General features: G+C 36.5%; 1 protein-coding gene across 1 annotated transcript; it reads left to right on the top strand.

Annotated features, from left to right (window-relative positions):
• The first annotated feature begins 1174 nt into the window (after nt 1–1174).
• Nucleotides 1175–18978, top strand: pdxka (pyridoxal (pyridoxine, vitamin B6) kinase a). The gene is made up of 11 exons (XM_079880918.1): nt 1175–1462; nt 1658–1712; nt 7102–7206; nt 7906–7989; nt 12489–12523; nt 12653–12738; nt 13612–13657; nt 14892–15003; nt 15938–16074; nt 18107–18173; nt 18325–18978. Exons 1-11 carry the CDS (start codon nt 1382–1384, stop codon nt 18435–18437), a joined length of 921 nt encoding a protein of 306 aa, XP_079737044.1. The 5' UTR covers nt 1175–1381; the 3' UTR covers nt 18438–18978.
• The last annotated feature ends 898 nt before the right edge of the window (nt 18979–19876 follow it).

Below are 19876 nucleotides of genomic sequence, written 5' to 3'. Positions count from 1 at the left end.
AACAGATTACATTGAGTTAACAGTGCTTCTTGTGTGGGACTATGGAATGTCTTTGTCCACTGGATTGTGAGATTAATGTGTGATGATGCTTCCAATAAGACAAGATTAAAGTGGGTGATGATAAGTCAGTTTCTTTGTTTATGAATCGGAGGCCTCAGACAGCAGGTTCTGACGTATGTGCTCTATGTTCTCTGAAAGCACAAAATGTCTAAATCGTTGGGAAGAAAATGATATGCCTCATATCTCAGGTTGTGTCAATATTAGCTCTGACCATCATAGAAAGCGGACGCTGCGGGATTGTGTAGTTTTGTGGGAACTTGGTTTTTGCTGTACTCCTAAAGTTACAAAGTCATCAAAGAGTCATCAAAAAGATGTCTGTCATTTTCACTGGAAGCTCCAGTTATGATATTTTGATTAAAAATGACTGTCAAAAATGTAAAAAAAATTAAATAAAACATAACCATGAATGATTCGTTCACAATAAGATCTGTAACTTGCATTTAGAAAATAGACAGGTGAATTTTCATTTTATGCAAACTTTTATAAAATGTTTATAAATCAAAAATCACAGGAAAATTCCAGAAAGAACTCACAGTGACTCAACAGCATTCAACACTTTAACTTAGCCTACAAATTGACTATTCATGACTGAACAGTCTGTGACTTTGAGTGATAGGCTACTTTGCAATTTTTTTTATTTTCAAATGTGGCTTATTTTGGAACGGATAATAAAAATTACAAAAGGTTTTGATACTAAGCGTGTTTGTTGAATTTATTTGAACTGTATGTAATTATTCTCTTCATGTGGAGTGTGACCAACTTATTTCAAACTCACACTGAAGAAGTGAAAGTGTGCCGATTCTTAAATTCATAATTCTGGTCAACCATATAACACTGACTAATTTATTAGATACATGCTCTGACGTTTATTTAGTCTATTAAAAGCGTGATCATATATCGTCGTTGCAAAGCAAACAGCACTAAGTAACTTTATTAAACCTTTTTTAAAGGCAGTGCTTTACACCTGCATTAACATGAACCAAAGATGCTTTAATGATCTTGGAACGCTGACATTCTTTTTGTCTTTTCTTTTTTTTACACTGACAATCTTACTTTGACACGATTGGTCAATTCTAGTCAACGCTCTGCGAGGTGCAAGCTTTTAGGTGTCCTCGGCAGTCGCCTGAAAGAAGAAGCGGAAAGCGTCCATTCATATGCACTGCGCAGTAAAAGCTGTTGAATGTCTGTCTTTACTGAAGTGTGCTTTTGTTGTATCTACTACGGTTGATCGCTTTCTCTTCTTCAGGGTATTGTGACATTTTAATGAGAATATTAAAAGCTAGCTGTGTTTTGATTTAAGCTAACGTCATAAGCATAAAGCATGGACTGCAGAGTTCTGTCAGTTCAAAGTCATGTTGTCAGAGGATATGTGGGAAACAAATCTGCATCGTTTCCTTTGCAGGTAAGAAGCAGTAGCTTTTGCAGTGCATTAGATGCCTGCAGCGACATTTACAGTTTTAACGTAGTTGTTATGCAACTAATTTGCAAGCTCATTTGCATCCACAGCCATTACAACAATAAAAACTGCCTTAGTTTCCCACTACAATGCATGTCAGTATGTAAAACATGTTGTCGTAACCTGTCATTGCTGTAATAGGTGCTGGGCTTTGAAGTGGACACTATAAACTCTGTGCAGTTCTCCAATCACACAGGTAAATAATAACTGCTGCTTCCATTAAAGCAAAAGAAGGACAGACCAAATGCTAAGACATTCTGACATTTATTTTTCAGTTTAAGTTTTAGCTCAAATTATATGTTAATGACAAATGATGATTAAAGACGTGTATAAAATAGTTTACGGTTAATAATAGATTGTCACAATGCAGGACTCTGCTGAAATGGCATGAAATGTCATGTCAACAACCTAATCACTGTTGCATTGTTCCCATCATTACGCAATCAAGGCTGAAGTTCAAATTAGTTGTTCAGAATTGATTTTGATGAAGCATTACTAATTACTTATTATATATATATAAATGATTGTTAAATCATATATAAAAGGTTTGCTAAAGCACGATTTAATATGTTAATGTTTAAAAGAAAGAGTAAGAAAATGTAATCAGTTATATCTGGGTGAGTTTATCTTGGTACTGTTTAACCTTCTTGGTGTGCAAATGCTTTCATCATGTCACTGGTTAAAGCTCAGCTTTTGTGTTTCACAGCATGTGCCAGTATTATTTTCCTTTCAGTGAAGCAAAGCTCAGTATGGGATTTTCCCCAGCTTTTTTCCTGTTATGTTGAATGTACGCAGAAATGCAAAACAGGTGGTGGTTTGTTACTTTTTTAATCTTGATTTAAAGGTACCACACAACCAGTACTTGAAAAAACTAAAGTACTTAAAATTAAATGAACCATACAAACAATGTACTGTCAGTTTGTGTATTAGTGTTGGGGATTTTTCATCTGCTCTTATTGCAGATTATATTGTTACACCAGTAGGGGGCAACAAGAGATTTTTTAATAAGTGAGACTATTGCTGCGTCTCAATTTGCCTACTTATATTATGCCCTAAAAGTATGTACTCTTTTTGTGAAGAAAAAGTAGATACTTTTGAGTGTGTAACAAAAAGTAGACAAGCTTTGGGACATAATATCACGTCATACAATTGCGTCTTTAATGGATGATCTCTGTCGCATCTTGTCACAATAAACTGGCCTGACTCAAACCTTTATCTAAACCTCTTACCGTTGGTCGCGCATATCCACCATGTTTTGTAGTTTTTTAACACTTTTTACTCGTGTTTGTAGTTCCTCCTCCAAAGCGCAATGAGCTGTGGGCAATATAAGCCTTTATAGTGAGCACGGATCCAGACTTTGAAAATCCAGCGGAAATAGTAGACCATCCGGGGACTTCTGACATACACTTTTTAACATACTATGCTTTGGGACACACTTATTTCAATCTCACATACTGTTTAGGATGGATGGTATGGACATTGAGACGCAGGGTGTGAATCATTCATTCAACTGATTCATTCAATATACTGATTCAAGAAAGTTTTTTACATTTACAATTTAAAGAGATAGAACCCTTTAAGGGTTGTGGGGTGGTTGAGTGCTTGCAGAAGAGGTTCATCTTGGAAGATGTGATGTTCTCAACAGTTCAGGTGGAGTTGGCGGCTTGTTCCAGCAGAGGGGAGTGGAAAGTGACTTTTCACCTAATTCTTGTTCAGTTACTTTAGCTGGAGGGGAGGGGAGTGTATTATCAAGGCTGAGTGTATGGAACAAAGAGTGTCTGTTGTTTGAGAGAAGTGGGAGACGGATCCAGAGACCGCAGAGAGGAAGTGAGGAGAGAGAGAGATAGCAGAGGTCATAGTAAAAGGAGACCGGAGGAGCTTGTGACTGTTTTTATTGTGAGATTTTGAATCATTTATTCAGCTGAATTTATTCAAAAGTAACTGATATAAAAGTCATTGAATTATTCAATTAACCAAGTTTTTTTCTAAACACTTATTCGTTCAATAACGATAGTTGATTCATTAATAATAACTCATTCAATCCATTATAGTCTGTGACAGATATGAGGGAGAGGTGTGGAGCTCAATCCCTGCACCACTGAAATCCACTCATTCATTCATTAACTAGGTCAGTGAATTGGTCATTTCAAATGAGGGTAAACAGAAAAGAGGGCATTGAATGGTTTAAAAGAGTTAAAACCGGTCTACAATTCGTGTGCACTTTGTTTTTTTCTCAGAGTAGTAACTTTTTATTGCTATGGTCCTTTATCATGTTCCTAGATATCCTTTTGACATTTTAACATGTTTGCTGTGATTATGTAGCCAATTCTTTTGAGGGTGTGTTGCTAAGAGCCATGGGTTTAAAAGGGCTTTCTCATGCTCTGGTGGCTCATGCTGTGCAACATTTGTTCCACCCTGCGACATTCTTGTTTGTGAGCAGGAATCTAAATCAGTCCTCCCACAATTCAGGGTTACGATCTCATGCTATTCCCATACTCCTTACAGGTCACACCTAATTTCTCACATAGTGCATTTAAGCCTTCTCTTTCTTCCCCAAAGTCACAGAGATATCTGGTATTTTGTACATTAATTTGTCTTCAGAGTTAAATGTCGTGAGAACGAAGCAAAAAACAAAACAAAAAAACTATCGTTACTAATCCCCTTGTTAAGTGACTCAGTTTGAACACTGCAGTATTGAAAAGAAAAGTAAAAGAGAGTTCATTGTAGAGCATTCAGATTCAGAATCACATGATAGTATCATATGAAGAAGATTGCCTAAGAGAAACAGAGCACTATTTTGGCGATTGGACCGGAAACAGGAGGTTATGCATGTAAAATAAAATGTTGTGCATTGTTGCACTGATGAAGTGATCACGAGTCTCACATTTATTCATGTTCTTATAGTTACAAGTACACAGATGTCCTAAACTATTCCATCATGACATCTTCACCAATTAATTTCATCCGAAGTGAAATGAAACATAATAATCGCCGGAGAAGTCAGCCATTCCAGTGAGAAATCAATGAATCAATTGAGAAATGTATAAATGAATGTAAACATAATGCTAAATAGACAAATTAATTAGTTTATAATTAATTTAATACAAAATAAAAAATATATAATGTGCAATCTAATTCTTAATGTAGAAACTATGGGTAGTGTAGTAATATGTTTAATATGGAGTAGCATTTTTATATAATTATATGATTTTAATGTAATTTTTCTTTGTGTCAAATAAATCACTTAATTTATCTATTTATCCACATGACCATATTTTTTTGCTTACTTGTTTTATTTGTCAATTGATTTATTGATTTTTTTCAAATGACTGAGTGGCACAAATGAACCCCCTATTACAATGTTCACGCCACAGCAGATAATACAGACTTGCCAGTGTTTTATTTATTGTTTCAGCCATCATGTGCCCTCTACAAACATCCTGTTTTAACTGACAATGGAAATACTACGTCAGCTCATTTGATTCAAGGTGTAATGCATTTTAAAATAGATTTGCGGTCTAGCAGTTTGCTCGGTTATATCCTGTCAATGATCAAATGTTTGTTTAAGGGGCAGGTTGGCGCCTGTGAGGAGCCGTTGGGCCCATTAGACACCCTTTGAACTGTCACCTGTCGCCTCTATAGGTAGTTAATTATAGAGGTTAATATTTCTCCGCTATATAGTTAGTCTTTGAAGGTTTCTGTGCTTTCAGCGTGTGCTCAAAGCATATAATTTAAACCTTTTAGTTGTGCTAAAAAGCTGTTTTAAATCAAATTTTGTCAGGGTCATACATAATCTCATGGTTTTATCCGCATTTATTTGAAGTTAAACACTGTCAGAAATAGGGTTAGGAGTCCATTTCTGTCCCCCAAGGTACAATCTACACTAACGTACCTCATAGGGCTTATTATTGGACCTCAAGGTACATATATGTACCTTTTTGAGGGTCAAAAAGCATTAAAACGTACATATATGTACCGTTTCTTTTAAGAGTTAAGGTACAATATTGTACCCTTGAGGGTACAGCCCCAGTGACAAGCCATTGTACCCCTAAAGGGCAAAATGTGGACCATCAAACTTGGAAAATAAAATCCTTGGTAAATGATGGCGATTTGTAGATTGAAAAGCCTTCTGACTGTATCAGAAGCAATGTTTCTCCTGTTTGTCAGCACTGTTTCACTCTGGTGCTCTTCGCGTGTCGGTCAAAAATGACGGATATTTTTTTTTATTTCAATAAAATGAATATATTTTAGTTCGATAATGTTTTTTATTTAATATTTTGTATTTTTAGATTATTTTATGGTACAAAATAATATTTACGCTGTATTTATAATCCATTTATTCACTTTTTGAGCATAGACCTGAAAATGAAATGTCCAACTTAAACTGTCGTAAATCTTGAATGCTTTAGAGCACAGACTTAAGTTTTGATCTCTTTTTCAAGACGACACTTGGCAGATTATTGCTGAAGTGAAAAAAGTTTTAAAAAGTGAACTTAAAAGAAGTTACTGAAAAAAGGTTACAGCAAAATACTTAAAAGTTTTTACATTTATTGAAAAATGCTATTTTAAATTTTTATATGAAATATATATTTTCAAAAACATGTTTTACTCTAAAACTGTAAGAAAATCAAAGCCATACATCTAAACAAGTTGTGTTCAGAATTTGAGCCTGATATCTCAAAAAATTAGCTTTCAGTAAGATTTTGTTTGGTCGCAGTACCAAAAGTTTTCACTAGATGAAATTCATCTCCCATCAATTTCCAATGCGGTAATTTTTGACGTGAGGAACAGAAGTGTGACAATTTTTTTCAGGACCATTTAACCTGTTCGAATCATGTCCATGATTTTTTTTGGGTGTTTACATGGCAAGTGCCAAAACCTTTACCAAGTTTCATACCATTCCGATGAAAAAAACAAACAAATGTAACATTTTTCATTTTCATTTTCAACTCTTGTAATCGTTTTATCGAGGAAAATTATATCGCAATAATTATCGTTATCGTTTTATCGCCCAGCCCTATTTCCACGTGACGTTGTAACGGTCAGGTAGTCTGAACAAGTTCGGAGCTCTCAAAAAAATTCAGTGTTTACAAGTTGTAATTACGAGTTCTACAAGTATGTGAATCTATAATTTTATAATTCACAATCTCATAGTTATGATAGTCCAGACAGGACGTGAACCGTATATTCAGGGGTTCACATAACTGGTGCACATGCATGGTAAAAATAAACGATACGCACCAGAAAACGTGGAGGGAAGCAATAATTTTGGGGACAGGGACAAGGTTACTTACTGAGTAGGATTTTCCTCCATCTCTGGTCAGATAGCAATCATGATGATAAATTTGTTCATTAATTATTAGGGGTGCAACGGATCACAGTTGATCCGTGATCCGTACGGTATGGTACGGTATCTTTAAGTGACAGCGGCCTAATATTCCTGCTGTTGTCTGTGTCATTGATGTTTATAAAATAAAATATGGCACAGCATCTCGTACCTTATTACTAAAGCATGAATTTCAGTTTTATATGACACAGGCTAGGCTACTTGAAGTATGCCTATAAAAAAGTCTTTCTCTTGCCAGGATATGAGCACTGGAAAGGGCAAGTGATGACTGCGGACGAATTACATGTCCTGTACGAGGGGATCAAGCTCAACAACGTGAACCATTACGACTATGTGCTCACAGGTACAGGTCTTTCCTCCTGTTATTGTGTCTGCTGGTATTTAATAACTGATGTACATTATTCAATTACTGTCAGACACAGGACTACCCCAGACTGGTTTAAATAGGATTATGTATGTCCAAGCTCATTAAAAGTACATAACTTGGTTTATAACTGTAATTACATTCATGATTATGTCTAGGGATGCAGCAGAAGTGCATGTTAAATACATTTTTAATTGGTCTGCTGCAGTTTTATTTCATTTATATTTGTTTTTGTATAAAATCAATGACTTATTATCAATCAATTATATTAATATTTATTTTTTAGCCATTTATCCATTTGGCCATAATTTATTGCCTAATTCTCACTTGACCTATTGATTTCTGAAATGACTGAGTGCCACAAATGGACCCCTATACTACAATGTTCATGCCACTTCAGATAAAGATTTGCCAGACAAACTTTTTCCAGTCTGTTTTTGTTTTGTTTAGTCATCATGTGCCCTCATGTCAACATCCTGTTTTTAAATGACTCGAAGTATCCAATCAGAAATGCTTGCTTCCTGTCAGTTATTTTAGGAAGGGTTGGGAGGGTTGGGAGGGTTGGGGGGGGGGGGGGGGGCATTACATTTCATAAAAAATGGACATTACATTTCATAATTTAAATTTAATTAATCACTTTTGGTCATTTGGTTTCATCTATGTTTTTTTTTCTTTCAGGGTACTCTAGGGATGATTCCTTTTTGGAAACGGTGGTCAACATTGTACAGGAGCTGAAGAGGGCAAACCCAAGCCTTGTGTATGGTGTGTATATTAGGGCTGTAGGGTCGCTAACGATTATTTTGGTAATCGAGTAATCAGACGATTATTTTGATGATTAATCGAGTAACCAGATTTTTTTTGTGTAGTAATATAAATAGACCTAAGGCGAGTAAGAGCTTTTCAAATGACTTAAAGGTATAGCGGAGGATTTTCCCGAATTTTAGAAAAGAACCGCCCTCTCCACTTTTTGAAAAAATGCACATGTGCAACACTCTACCTGCTCCCGAGAGGGAACGCCTATTAAACGTATGCACGAGCTAATCATAGCTTACATTAAAGGGATAGTTCACTTTGAAATTAAATTTTGGTATGTTTTAGCTTACCTGAAGGGCATCCAAGATGTAGGTGTCTTTTTTTCCGCAGTAGTTTCAATTTTAATATTTTTAGGTCAAACCGTTCTTGTCTGACAGTCATATCATGCAGGTCTATGGTCACGGTCTCAAAGAACATGCACAGAGTCCAAATTAAAACAATTCCCCATCGTCCAAATTAAACAATTCCCCATCGTAAGTACACACTGATGGCCTAAGACACGAAACGAGCGGTTTGTGTGAGAAAACGAACAGTATTTATATAGTTTTTACCTCTTGTAACACACCCACGTCCAAGTGATCTGAGGGCGCGGGCGCTTCCTGCTGTGTGACGTGTACGCAGACTGGTGCATAGATATATATACACTAGATGTCGCATTAAAGGGCACCTATTATGCAAAATTCACTTTTACATGGTGTTTGAACATAAATGTGTGTTGGCAGTGTGTGAGCAAAACCACCCTAGAATGATAAAAATCCACCCAGTAGTTTTTTTACTATCTCAATAAATCATAAGCACTGTCTCAGAACACCCTGTTCTAGATTTCCCTCATTGTGACGTAGAAATGAGCTAAGCCCCACCGACGTGGTTTGATTGACATCTGGTTTTGGCATAGACCCCGCCCTCGGTGATCTGCATCCTCCATCAACGACAGCCGGTAATGTCTCCTAAGAAGTGTGTTGTGGGATGTAAGAATGGACATACTAGTCTTCACTGACATCAGAGCCACTGAAAACACAGCGGATGGATTTTATTTATGAAGAAAAGGCGCCACTTAAACTTCCTAAATACGAGATTCATTTTCTGACTGACTGTTTAGTGAACGAGGGTCAAAATTAATCCTAGAGTGTGGTTCGTTGCCTACAGTTCGCGATCCAACGTCACCTCCAGAAGAAGTAAGTGTATTTTATGATTTTTGAGCAAATAGTCATTTCAATCGATGTCAGCCAGTTCAACAACAAATGCGTCTAAAGCTATTTATTGTCGTCGTCATAGGATGTCTCAACAAACAACGTCAGACAGTTTTATGTCACGTAGGCATTTTTTTGCAGCATTTACAAATGTAAATAAATTAAGGTCTGCTCTATCTCCATAGACAGTAGGCTAAACGTCTATCTCCCTCCCCATAAGAAATAAATTAAAAAATTCGTTTGTACTTAGCAAACGTTATCACAGTAGTGTGTGTGTGTGTGTGTGTGTGTGTGTGTGTAGTTTCAAAAAATTGCGCGAACGTTATCACAGTTCGCGCGTGTGTGTGTGTGTGTGTGTGTGTGTGTGTGTGTGTGTGTTGCACATCCATAATGGCAAAAGGGACGCGATTAAAACTTTGTAAGTACATAAATGTATCAAATAACCATTCCGAGACGTTTAGTCCATTCTCATTCGTGTTTATTCTGTGCTGGAGTCTCGTCATCATCTAGGTCCAGCAGCAGGGCGGGGATATGCAGCTCATTTACATTTAAAGTGGTACACGACAAAACAGCTCTTTTTAAAACAGGCCCCAAAAATGACATTTTCAAATGGTTATAATAAATTAACTGTGGGGTATTTTGTGCTGAAACTTCACAAATGCATTCTGGGGACACCCAAGACCAATATTACATCTTCTAAAAAGGGGCATAATAGGTGCCCTTTAAAGACATTTGTTCCAATGAACTGCCGTAGCAAAGGCGACCTCTAGTGTATATATCTATGCATCAGTCTGCGCACATGTCTCACACCAGGAAGCGCCCGCGCCCTCAGATCACTTGGACGTGGCTGTGTTATAAGAGGTAAAAACTATATAAATACTGTTCGTTTTCTCACACAAACTGCTCGTTTCGTGTCTTAGGCCATCAGTGTGTACTTACGATGGGGAATTGTTTAATTTGGACGATGGGGAATTGTTTAATTTGGACTCTGTGCATGCTCTTTGAGACAGTGACCATAGACCTGCATGATATGACTGTCAGACAAGAACGGTTTGTCCTAAAAATATCAAAATTGAAACTACTGCGGAAAAAAAGACACCTACATCTTGGATGCCCTTCAGGTAAGCTAAAACATACCAAAATTTAATTTCAAAGTGAACTATCTCTTTAACTTTTACTAGCAGTGATTTTAAACGGATTTCTCCAAATAGCATGCCAAACTTTACCTGTCAAGTAGAAACTTCGCGACTGAGGCATCAGTGGGAAGCCCACCCTGTGTTTTGAGCGCATGCCATCATGTGAATCGTGTGCACGAGCACGTACGACGGCCTTACGTAAACATATCACCAGAATGATTGACACTTAGGAGGACCAATAGTCTTGATGATCCACCCGGAAAAAGAAAATCCTCCGCTATACCTTTAAAATTAGGGCTGCACGATTAATCGTATTTTAATCGCGATATCTGCTTTTCTCTATGAATAATCATTGCGATATTGGCTTGCGTGTTATTTATCCTGAAAACTCTTTTTTATTTGAAATTTTCAATATCCAGCATGGATAACAACTTCCCACTAGCTTTGATTTTTGTGGTTGCCAGAGCTTAAATCCTGCAAAAAGAGCTTTTCTCTTACATTTTCTGGTGTTTTACTTAAACTGTGCAATCTGGCAACCCTGTGCTCGCGCTCTCTCTTCACAGTGGGAAAGCACTGATGATCTGAAAACAAACATGCGCTGGCGTTTAGCGATATTCTGCTTACATGAAATTGTCATACAGTCAGTCTTTTTTCACTAGCCGCTTGTGTTGTTTGTGTGACTTAAAGTTTTAATGATGTGAATCAGTTGAAAACGACATTGCCACTGACAGTTTTTAGTGTACCAACGAGTATAGTATAGCAGTGTGAACGGAGTCACTCTGTATTACAAGTTAATACACAGAAAAAAGTTAATACACAGAAAAAAATTGTTTGCCAGCGTAATCTTTAATCAAAGTCTGAAAAGTTACTTCCAGTCTGGAATGGCGTTCCTTCTCTGATGATGTAGGTTTGACGACTTGGGTTGGGAAACGCTTAACCACTCCCCTCAAACCGTTAGTCTGTTATGAGCAGAGATGGAGAGGAGGAGCGCTAGAGTAAAACCCTGCCCTCAGTTCAATATTCCTTTTCACTGGGAAATACGTCACAACACTGGAGAAAAGTTGTTTGCAACTTCCGGTTCACGGGGACTTTAAACCTGCAGCGCATATATTTGTTTAATTGAATCGCAGCCTTTGAGAATTCACAATAGCACTATGCTATTGGATTTTTAAATGGATACATCACGCAGCCTTAGAAAACGGGCTAATAATGCGGTTCATGGATTCTCGTCTGTCGAATGCGCCACTTCCGGTATTTTGCCGGGTAATCGACACAGGTGAAGTGCAATCAAGGGTTTTTAAAAAATCGAGTACTTGAATTTTTACGAGGAATCGTGACAGCCCTAGTGTATATAATAAAGTGGTAACACTTTACAATAAAGTTTTATTTGTTAACATTAGTTAAGATGAACTAACAATGAACAATACTTTTACAGTATTTTTCAATCTTAGTGGTAATTTCAACATTTACTAATATGTTTTAAAATCAAAGATTTGTCTTTTAACATTAGCACTGTGAACCAACATGAACAAACAATAAACCATTGTATTTTTATTAACAAACATTAACAAAGAAGAATAAGTGCTGTAAAAATATATTGCTCATTGTTAGTTCATGTAAGATAATGCAAGTCATGAAACTCTAGATTGGTGCAGACTGATAGGCCCTTTACATGCAGTTGGCTAGCAATCACATCATTTACTACATGGCATGGCACACACTGAGTGGCCTCTACAGCCAATTACTGTAGATTACTTTCCTAACATTTAAATAGTCTGGTTCAGTGTTCATTGTACGCTTGTCCTGCATCAGATTTCATCTGAAACCCTCCACCTCCCACAGCTCCACCTGCCTAGATCTGCTACTGGATTTACATATATTTATGCAGTAGCAGCAGATCTTACATGCTCACATCAGTGTGTCTGTGTATCTTTTGGCAGTGGCAAGTTCGTACAGCAGTTAATAGATTATATAGTTAATATAGCTCACTCAGTAAGACTAAATGGACTGCTAGGGATTTTACTGTAATGAGTCAAACATGATATAATTAGAATATATGCTCACTGACATGTGTTACACAGTGTATTATGTTCATTGCTGTTTTTCTTTCCTGCCTACCAAGTGTGTGATCCAGTGCTGGGTGATAATGGGGCTATGGTAAGCATATATATATATATATATATATATATAAAAAATCCCTACAATATTTGCATTGTACTTTCCTAGTCAAAAATAAAACCCCTTATTTAGCAAGTTATGGTTAAATTTCTTCCTGTTTATTTCAAGTATGTTCCTGAGAACCTGGTGCCCATCTACAGGGACAAAGTAGTGCCAGCCGCTGACATAATCACTCCCAATCAGTTTGAAGCAGAGTAAGTGTTCTGTTATGCTGATTTATAGGCCTTTATCGCATCACAATAGAACGCCGGAAGTAGCTGCGAAAGATCGCTGAAGCAGTGTAAGTTACTGTGTCTTCCGGTTATTGCGTTCACCATGGCTGCCTGTTAATTATCACTGGACTACTTCGCTCTCGCATCTCCCAAAAGTTTCTTTTTTTATTTGTTTTCTTGATTCCATTTTAATGGTTTAATTAAATTGTTATAACCAATTATTTAAAATGTAATGATTTAAGCAAAACTTTCTTCAAAGGTTAAACCAAACTTTTATTTTGACAGGTTGCCGTGTAGACCTTTGACGGGTTGCTGTGCCATCTCTCTGTGTTTTATGATATGATGATAGTTTTTCTCAAATGAAGCTAAAATGCTGCTGAAGTGACTCTCAGAGCGGCTGTGTTGAAATAGGCTGAAAACATCGCGAGTGTCATGCGTGCCTCGCGTCTGTGCCATTCATTCACAGAGACACGCAGAACATGCATGATTCCTATTTAAATAGTCTTTATGTGGTTTAATATTGACAGACACTGGTCTATATATCGCGATTTTACTTTTCATCTAAAGGTAACTAAGTAACCACCGGAAGTGGCGATTTCGAACGTTCCCGAAACTTGGAAATGAGATAAAGGCCTATTGTGTATGTGTGTAGAAATCAATGACCCTATTGTGTACTCCTAGATGCTGTGGTCTGAGCATCTGCTATCAGTATGCGTCACATGGGTCTCTTGTGACCATTGTAAAAGGCAAATAGCCACCAAGTTGCAGTTTGTATAATTTCCATGCTTTATTCATGGGTGTGCGTCATAATGAACAACGCATGTAAATATTTTATATAATTTTTTTCCCTCACAGACTCCTCACTGGTAGAAGCATAAGTTCAGAAAAAGATGCCATTGAAGTGAGTTTCTATCAGCTGTTCTCTTTACGAAGCAGTTAGCTCTGCTCATCTAATCTAAATTTGCCTAGTGGTTTCCTTAGAATTCTGTTTTTTTTTATCTTATAACAGTGCTGGGATCTGTATCTGTACTGTTGTACTGTATCTGCTGTCGCCACGCACAGCTGTCGCTGTAATATACAGTAATGACATTGCCTAAAGGAATATTTATCCTTCCAGCATTTATGGCATAATGTTTGTTTACCACAAAAACCAATCAAACATAAAAAGAAGCAAAAAGAAAGGTCATGATTACAATAAAAGTGAAATGTGGCCAATTTTTGGAGTATTTGAAAACCAAAAATTATTATTATTTTTTTAAAAATTTTATAAAATCAATTTTGTTAAAACTTGTTTTATTTGAATTGTAAACGTAATATTTTAGAGAAATTTTGCGGGCAAAAAAAGTGTTTTTTTGTTGTTAGTAGCGTAGCTTTGTATAACTTTTAGATGTACAGCTCACATAGAAGTCACTTTTAAAACAAGCAGCGCAGCAAATTCACGTGACCAACCTGAAAATGAGCGAAACCTGCTTACGAACTTTTCGCCTGCACACGAAATTCCAGATCACACAGATTTCGTATGGAAACGACTACGATTTTGAAGTATCGCATCAAAAAAATGAGTTCCTTAAAAAAATAAATCCTTTAATTTGCAAACATGTTTTTATGCACAGTTGAGGTGGTTTTTGACTTGTGTGAAAAAGAGTTAATGCGAATAATGGGAGGTGGAAGCGCATTTACCGAATAAATTCTGATGTAGCGAACATTAAATCCACGTGACTAATCGGCTGTTTCTGCTGATGGTGTTTTATTTACTGTTGGTTACTAGGTTACTAATACCATCGTCATCCACTCAAACAACTTGATGGAAACGCACCTAATTCGCATTTGTTTTTTTCTTCTTTTTTTTGCGAACTTTGAAAAGATTGGCTTCACGTTTGGATGGAAACCCAGCTAATGAGTATTTTAACATTTAGAGATTGGCACCATTAACTTTCATTTATAAATGCCTCACTGTAATCCAGATTTATGCTTTTTAAAGAAGAAGAGAAAATTAAATGGAAATTATTTTTTTGCGTTATAGCAACATTACGCCACAATTGGGCTTAACTTGTAATAACTGTAGCTGTAATGAATGGAACTCAAACTACAGACCCTGCTGAAACGGAAAGTGTAACTGTTGTCTTGTATTTCAGGTGATGAACCTGCTGCATTCGATGGGTCCAGACACAGTGGTCATCACCAGCTCTGACCTGCCCTCTCCTCTGGGGGATCAGTATCTGGTCGCCCTGGGGAGCCAGAAAAGAGGTGATTTTGTTTTATTGTCCCACCACACACAGTTTGACTTAAACCCAGTGCAGTGAAACTATTAAAGCTCTTGCAATGCTTGCCTCATACTTTTCATCATCACTCATTGTCTGGGCTTGGTAAGTTGCAGTTATTCTATTTCAGAATTCAGTTGCCTCATTTTGCATGTTCAAAGGTCACGCCTTGCAGCTTGTCTCTGTTTAAAAAAGCTGATAGTTGTATAGTAGAATGAGCCGTTTTAAAGCTGTTGTAAAGGTGAGGATACACAGGGCAACCTTTTGAGCAATGTTGCTGGGCAATGTAGCTGAGTGATTGTTGCTTGGGCACTTTCCCATTGAGAATGGGCAACAAATTTCTATCTGGATAATTCAGTTGACGTTGACGGCAACATTGCCCAGCAACATTGCTCAAAAAGTTGCCCTGTGTATCATCACCTTAAGAGGAAGTTAAACCCACATCTGTGATCACACTTACTATAATAAAGTTATATTTACCTTTAAATACCGATAAAACCCTTTGACAGAAACTACTAGTTAAGAATGATGCATTTGAAATAACTCTTGAATGAGCTACAAGTTGTATAGCAACATTACAAACTTTGATTAAAAATATTTCAATTTGTGCTAAAATTCAGACAAGACAAATGCACAAGACTGTGTACAGTACTTAATGAGGGAGAGAACTACAATCCCAAGAGGCATTGCGAATGACAATCAAATGAAAATTGAAGAAGAAAGCTATTGATTTAAATATGTTGATTAAACATATAAACAATATATTTTACGTTTATTTCATAACATGCATTTGATTGTCATTCACAGTGCTTCATGTAGTGGGTGGGCGGGGGTACCTGACTGTGTATGGTTTCCATCCCAGTTGTGAGTTTAATTATATACTCAGTATCATATATTATATGACATATGTTGTTTCTCAGCGAGAGCAGATGGTACCATGGTGACCCAACAGATCCGTATGGACATCCCCAGGGTAGATGCTGTGTTTGTGGGAACAGGAGACCTGTTTGCTGCGATGCTGCTAGCGTGGACACACCTCCATCCAAATGATCTGAAGGTAAACAAGATGATGGCACACTATTTATAGTTGTGTTCTCAAGAGTAAGAACAAAGCAGTTTGCTTCAGCACATTATATACTGTGGTTACAATTTTGTCCCTTAAATTGTAAGTTTGCCAATTTTCAACCTGCTTTGTATTGTTAGAATGTCAGTAGTGTATATGTAAATGAACATTAGCTGTTTCCATCCACAGATTTTATGCACATTTTGGGATATCGCATCAAAAACTGCTAGATGGAAACACCAAGATGTGCATAAATTCTCAAAATGCGCATAAAAATCATATGCACTCGTTTGAGTCGGATACATTTTTTATCCGCTAAGAAAACATGCGCATAAATTATGATGGAAACACATTTACCCAATAAATTCCCTCAATGCGCATTAAAAAAATCATGTGACTGCGTGATGAGACGGCATAACTGGACTAACCAATGGACCGGTCTCGTTACACTGCATCTGAAATGCTGTTTTGGTCATTCTGAAACGCTTAAAGTCCGTTGTCAAAGTGGTTCAGTATAATTACCTTCCAGAACTCTGCGTTCTGCGTTCCCAACTGCGTTCCCAAACAGCAGCATCCGCCTCCGAAAGCAAGATAACACGTTTATAGCGTTTCGTCTGCGCGCTCTGAGACGAAAGTAATTACGAATAATACTACATATTGGGACTTCTCCTACTTTTCTTATAGTAGGCTATCACTGTAAGAAAAGTAGGAGAAGCCCCTATATATAGTAATTTTCGTAATATGCAGCAGTTTATCAGGAAGTAACTATTTTGCTGGATAGAAATTTGCTTTGTTCGTAAATGTTTTTTGTGATTTTTCTCATTTTGCGCGCAAGTTAAATTCGCAACTTTGGATGGAAACATAGCTAATGTTTACTCTTTTTCTGTTACCTGGGTTGAGAAATTCTTGTTTACTTGTCAGCAAAAGTTCGCCTGATGACACAAAAAACAACAGTGCTTTCGTGAAAAATAGAGATTGTACTTCCGCATTTTTGTATCTCGGCCCACGGATAGTCAGATCAACAGTGGGTTATTACCAAACAGTAGGTTTATCACTGAAAATTGTATCACACTTTGTATACTCTTTATACAGCACTATAGTATAAAGGCTATGAGGCTATGTAAAGCGCTTTGGTGGCCATAGGTCTGTGAAAGCGCTATATAAATGCAGTCCATTTACCATAGTAACTACAACAGCTTTCTTTCCTGAATGCAATGACTTTTTGCTTCAGGCGGATGGGCAGAAGATGCTGGGAGTGGAAGAAAATGGAATGGCAGTTTTTTTTCAGTTTTCACCCCACTGTTTGGCCTAAAACACTGTTTGTATTCATTCAGCTTTAAATGTTGACATCTTTCAGATTTTTATCTGCATTTTCTTCATATTTATGATTCTTTGCAGCCTTTAACCACTGCCTACAACGCTCTTTATCCTTCACTGGAAACTCGCTCCCGCTAAGCGTTTACTCTTTGAATTCTTGCACTTAGCAACAATACAAGCTTTTATTGTGACAAAGTTTGTATTTACTTCTCAAGAAAGGCGGTATTTGACTCTGGTCAAGCCTATCCAATAGAAGCAGACTGGGAGTGGCTTTGGATGGCAACATGCGCAGTGCATTATGGGTGTTGATGTTTTCCAACTTATTTGGCAAAAGGGAAGCTATTTCAACCTATTTTTTTCCTAGTCATGGGAAAAAAATGTACCTATTTTTTTCCTAGTTCATACTGGCATGCATTGTGTATGAAATGTGCTGTATAAATAAACTTGCCTTGGTCAGGAAAGACGAATTGAAAATAAATAAATAGCCTTTCTACCAAATAGGCAGCCAAGTTTTATTTGAAAGCCCATTGTGTCAGTGGTGAATTAAGCAACCCTTAAAAATACATGGCCTACTGTAAGTGTGCAAATACTTCAGGGCCACTCATGTCCTAAATAAGTGCTACTTTAAAAAAAAGTGTTCAAACTTTAGGTTTTGTTGAAGTATAACTATTTTATTTATTTTTGATTTTTTTCCATGTGTTTTTGACAGACAGCCTGTGAAAAGACAATTTCCGTCATGCACCATGTCATTAAGAGGACAATTACTTACGCAAAAGGTAAGACCAAATGTACCAGACCAGATAATGCAAAGTGCTTCTGAGAATGTGTGAGTGACAACATTTGGTAGCTGAACTTTTGGGCATATTATTAGTACTCGTACTCTATGATGTTCATGTAACTCATCCCTTACCTTGGTTCGTCTCTCAGAGGTGGCCGGTCCTGATCGAAAGCCCAGTCCTGCTCAGCTTGAGTTGCGGATGGTCCAGAGTAAAGCAGACATTGAGGATCCTGCCATAGTTTTGAATGCTGTTGTAATGTAGTGCTTTACTCTTACATTCTGTACCAGACAATATGATGTACTAGACAATATGATGTACTAGACAATATGATGTAATAGACAATATGAATGTCATATGTTTAACAGCCAGAGTTTACAGTCACACTGTGGATGCTGGACGGCTCATATTTTTATGCTGTAGTGTTATAGATTATTTTATAACTACAATAATGCTCTTAGAATTGAAACTGTGACTTCTGGTACCTCATAGTGCATTAATGCAGGAAGTGCATCCAAAAACTAACATGTGACCATATGTTATTATGTTCTCATTCCAGCCATAATGTGACTATCCATCCATTATTAGTATTTTACTTTAATCTGATTATGCATGTGTCCGTCTGAATTAAGCATTTATAATGATTTATTTACATTAAGAAAATGTATTTAACATATCAGTGTTATGTCTAACTTTTGATTTGATTCAGTCTATTTTATACTTAAACATCATTTAATCCTTTAGTCCTATTATTTCATCAGAATGATTGTACAAGCCCAGTCAGGCCAAGTTTGAGAAAAAAAAAGTCTATTAAATATATATATATATATATATATATATATATATAAATGTCTATTAAATAATAAAAAGGAATTGTCTATATACTAAGAAAGTGCCTTGAAATGCTGCTGTAGTAGATATTAAACTAAACATTTATTTATCTTTGTAATGATCAGCAATAATTTCTATGACAACTAACATATTTTGACCATACTGTAATAAATCTTTCTAATTTTTATGCATCCTTTGTATTCAGGAATTTCATTTTAAATGTATTTCAGTGATTGCGGTGCAGTAGGTGACATTTTACTATAGGGATTTATAGTGTACTGTAAATTTATATACAGATTTATATATAACATTCATTTGATTTTCCATATATATATATATATATATATATATATATATATATATATATATATATATTATTATTATTTTTACATAAAACATAAACATCAGAACTAACCTTTCCAGAACTAACTTCAAACTAACTTCAGACAGAATAAACCACTTCTATGCCAGGGGTCAAACCAATTAACACTCCTAAGGGAAATGGATTTCAAATAAATGTACATAAATAAACCTAATAATTGACAATAAAATCCAAAATGACCTTTAACATAAATATGATCAAAAATACTAGAAAAAAATAAACAATACATGTGCTGCACAGATCGATCCATGTAGGTGAACGTGTTTTTAACCAAGTTCGACATGTTTCTGAATCAACATCTGTGTTGGTCCTAGAACAACGTTCCAATCAACCAATCAGATTTGTTAACAGTTTATGTCAAGGTTAGTCTTAAAACCAGGGTTAGGTGCTTCTTACATCAGTGTTATTCACCCATCCTTTCCATCTGAATTTAGGGAAAACTTATGGGTAGGGTTAGGTTTAGAGTTAGGGATTTGATTAGGAAAAATTT

This window comes from Squalius cephalus, assembly GCF_949319135.1.
Source record: "Squalius cephalus genome assembly, chromosome: 9".
NCBI lineage: Eukaryota > Metazoa > Chordata > Actinopteri > Cypriniformes > Leuciscidae > Squalius > Squalius cephalus.
This window is presented reverse-complemented; position numbering and strand designations above follow the sequence as displayed.

Bases quoted from the DNA above. Each gene is read 5' to 3' on its own strand.
- pdxka (XM_079880918.1), top strand. From the start codon at position 1,382: ATGGACTGCAGAGTTCTGTCAGTTCAAAGTCATGTTGTCAGAGGATAT. The intron at 13,658-14,891 runs GTGAGTTTCTAT...CTTGTATTTCAG, and splicing joins CAGAAAAAGATGCCATTGAA to GTGATGAACCTGCTGCATTC. The intron at 15,004-15,937 runs GTGATTTTGTTT...GTTGTTTCTCAG, and splicing joins CCTGGGGAGCCAGAAAAGAG to CGAGAGCAGATGGTACCATG.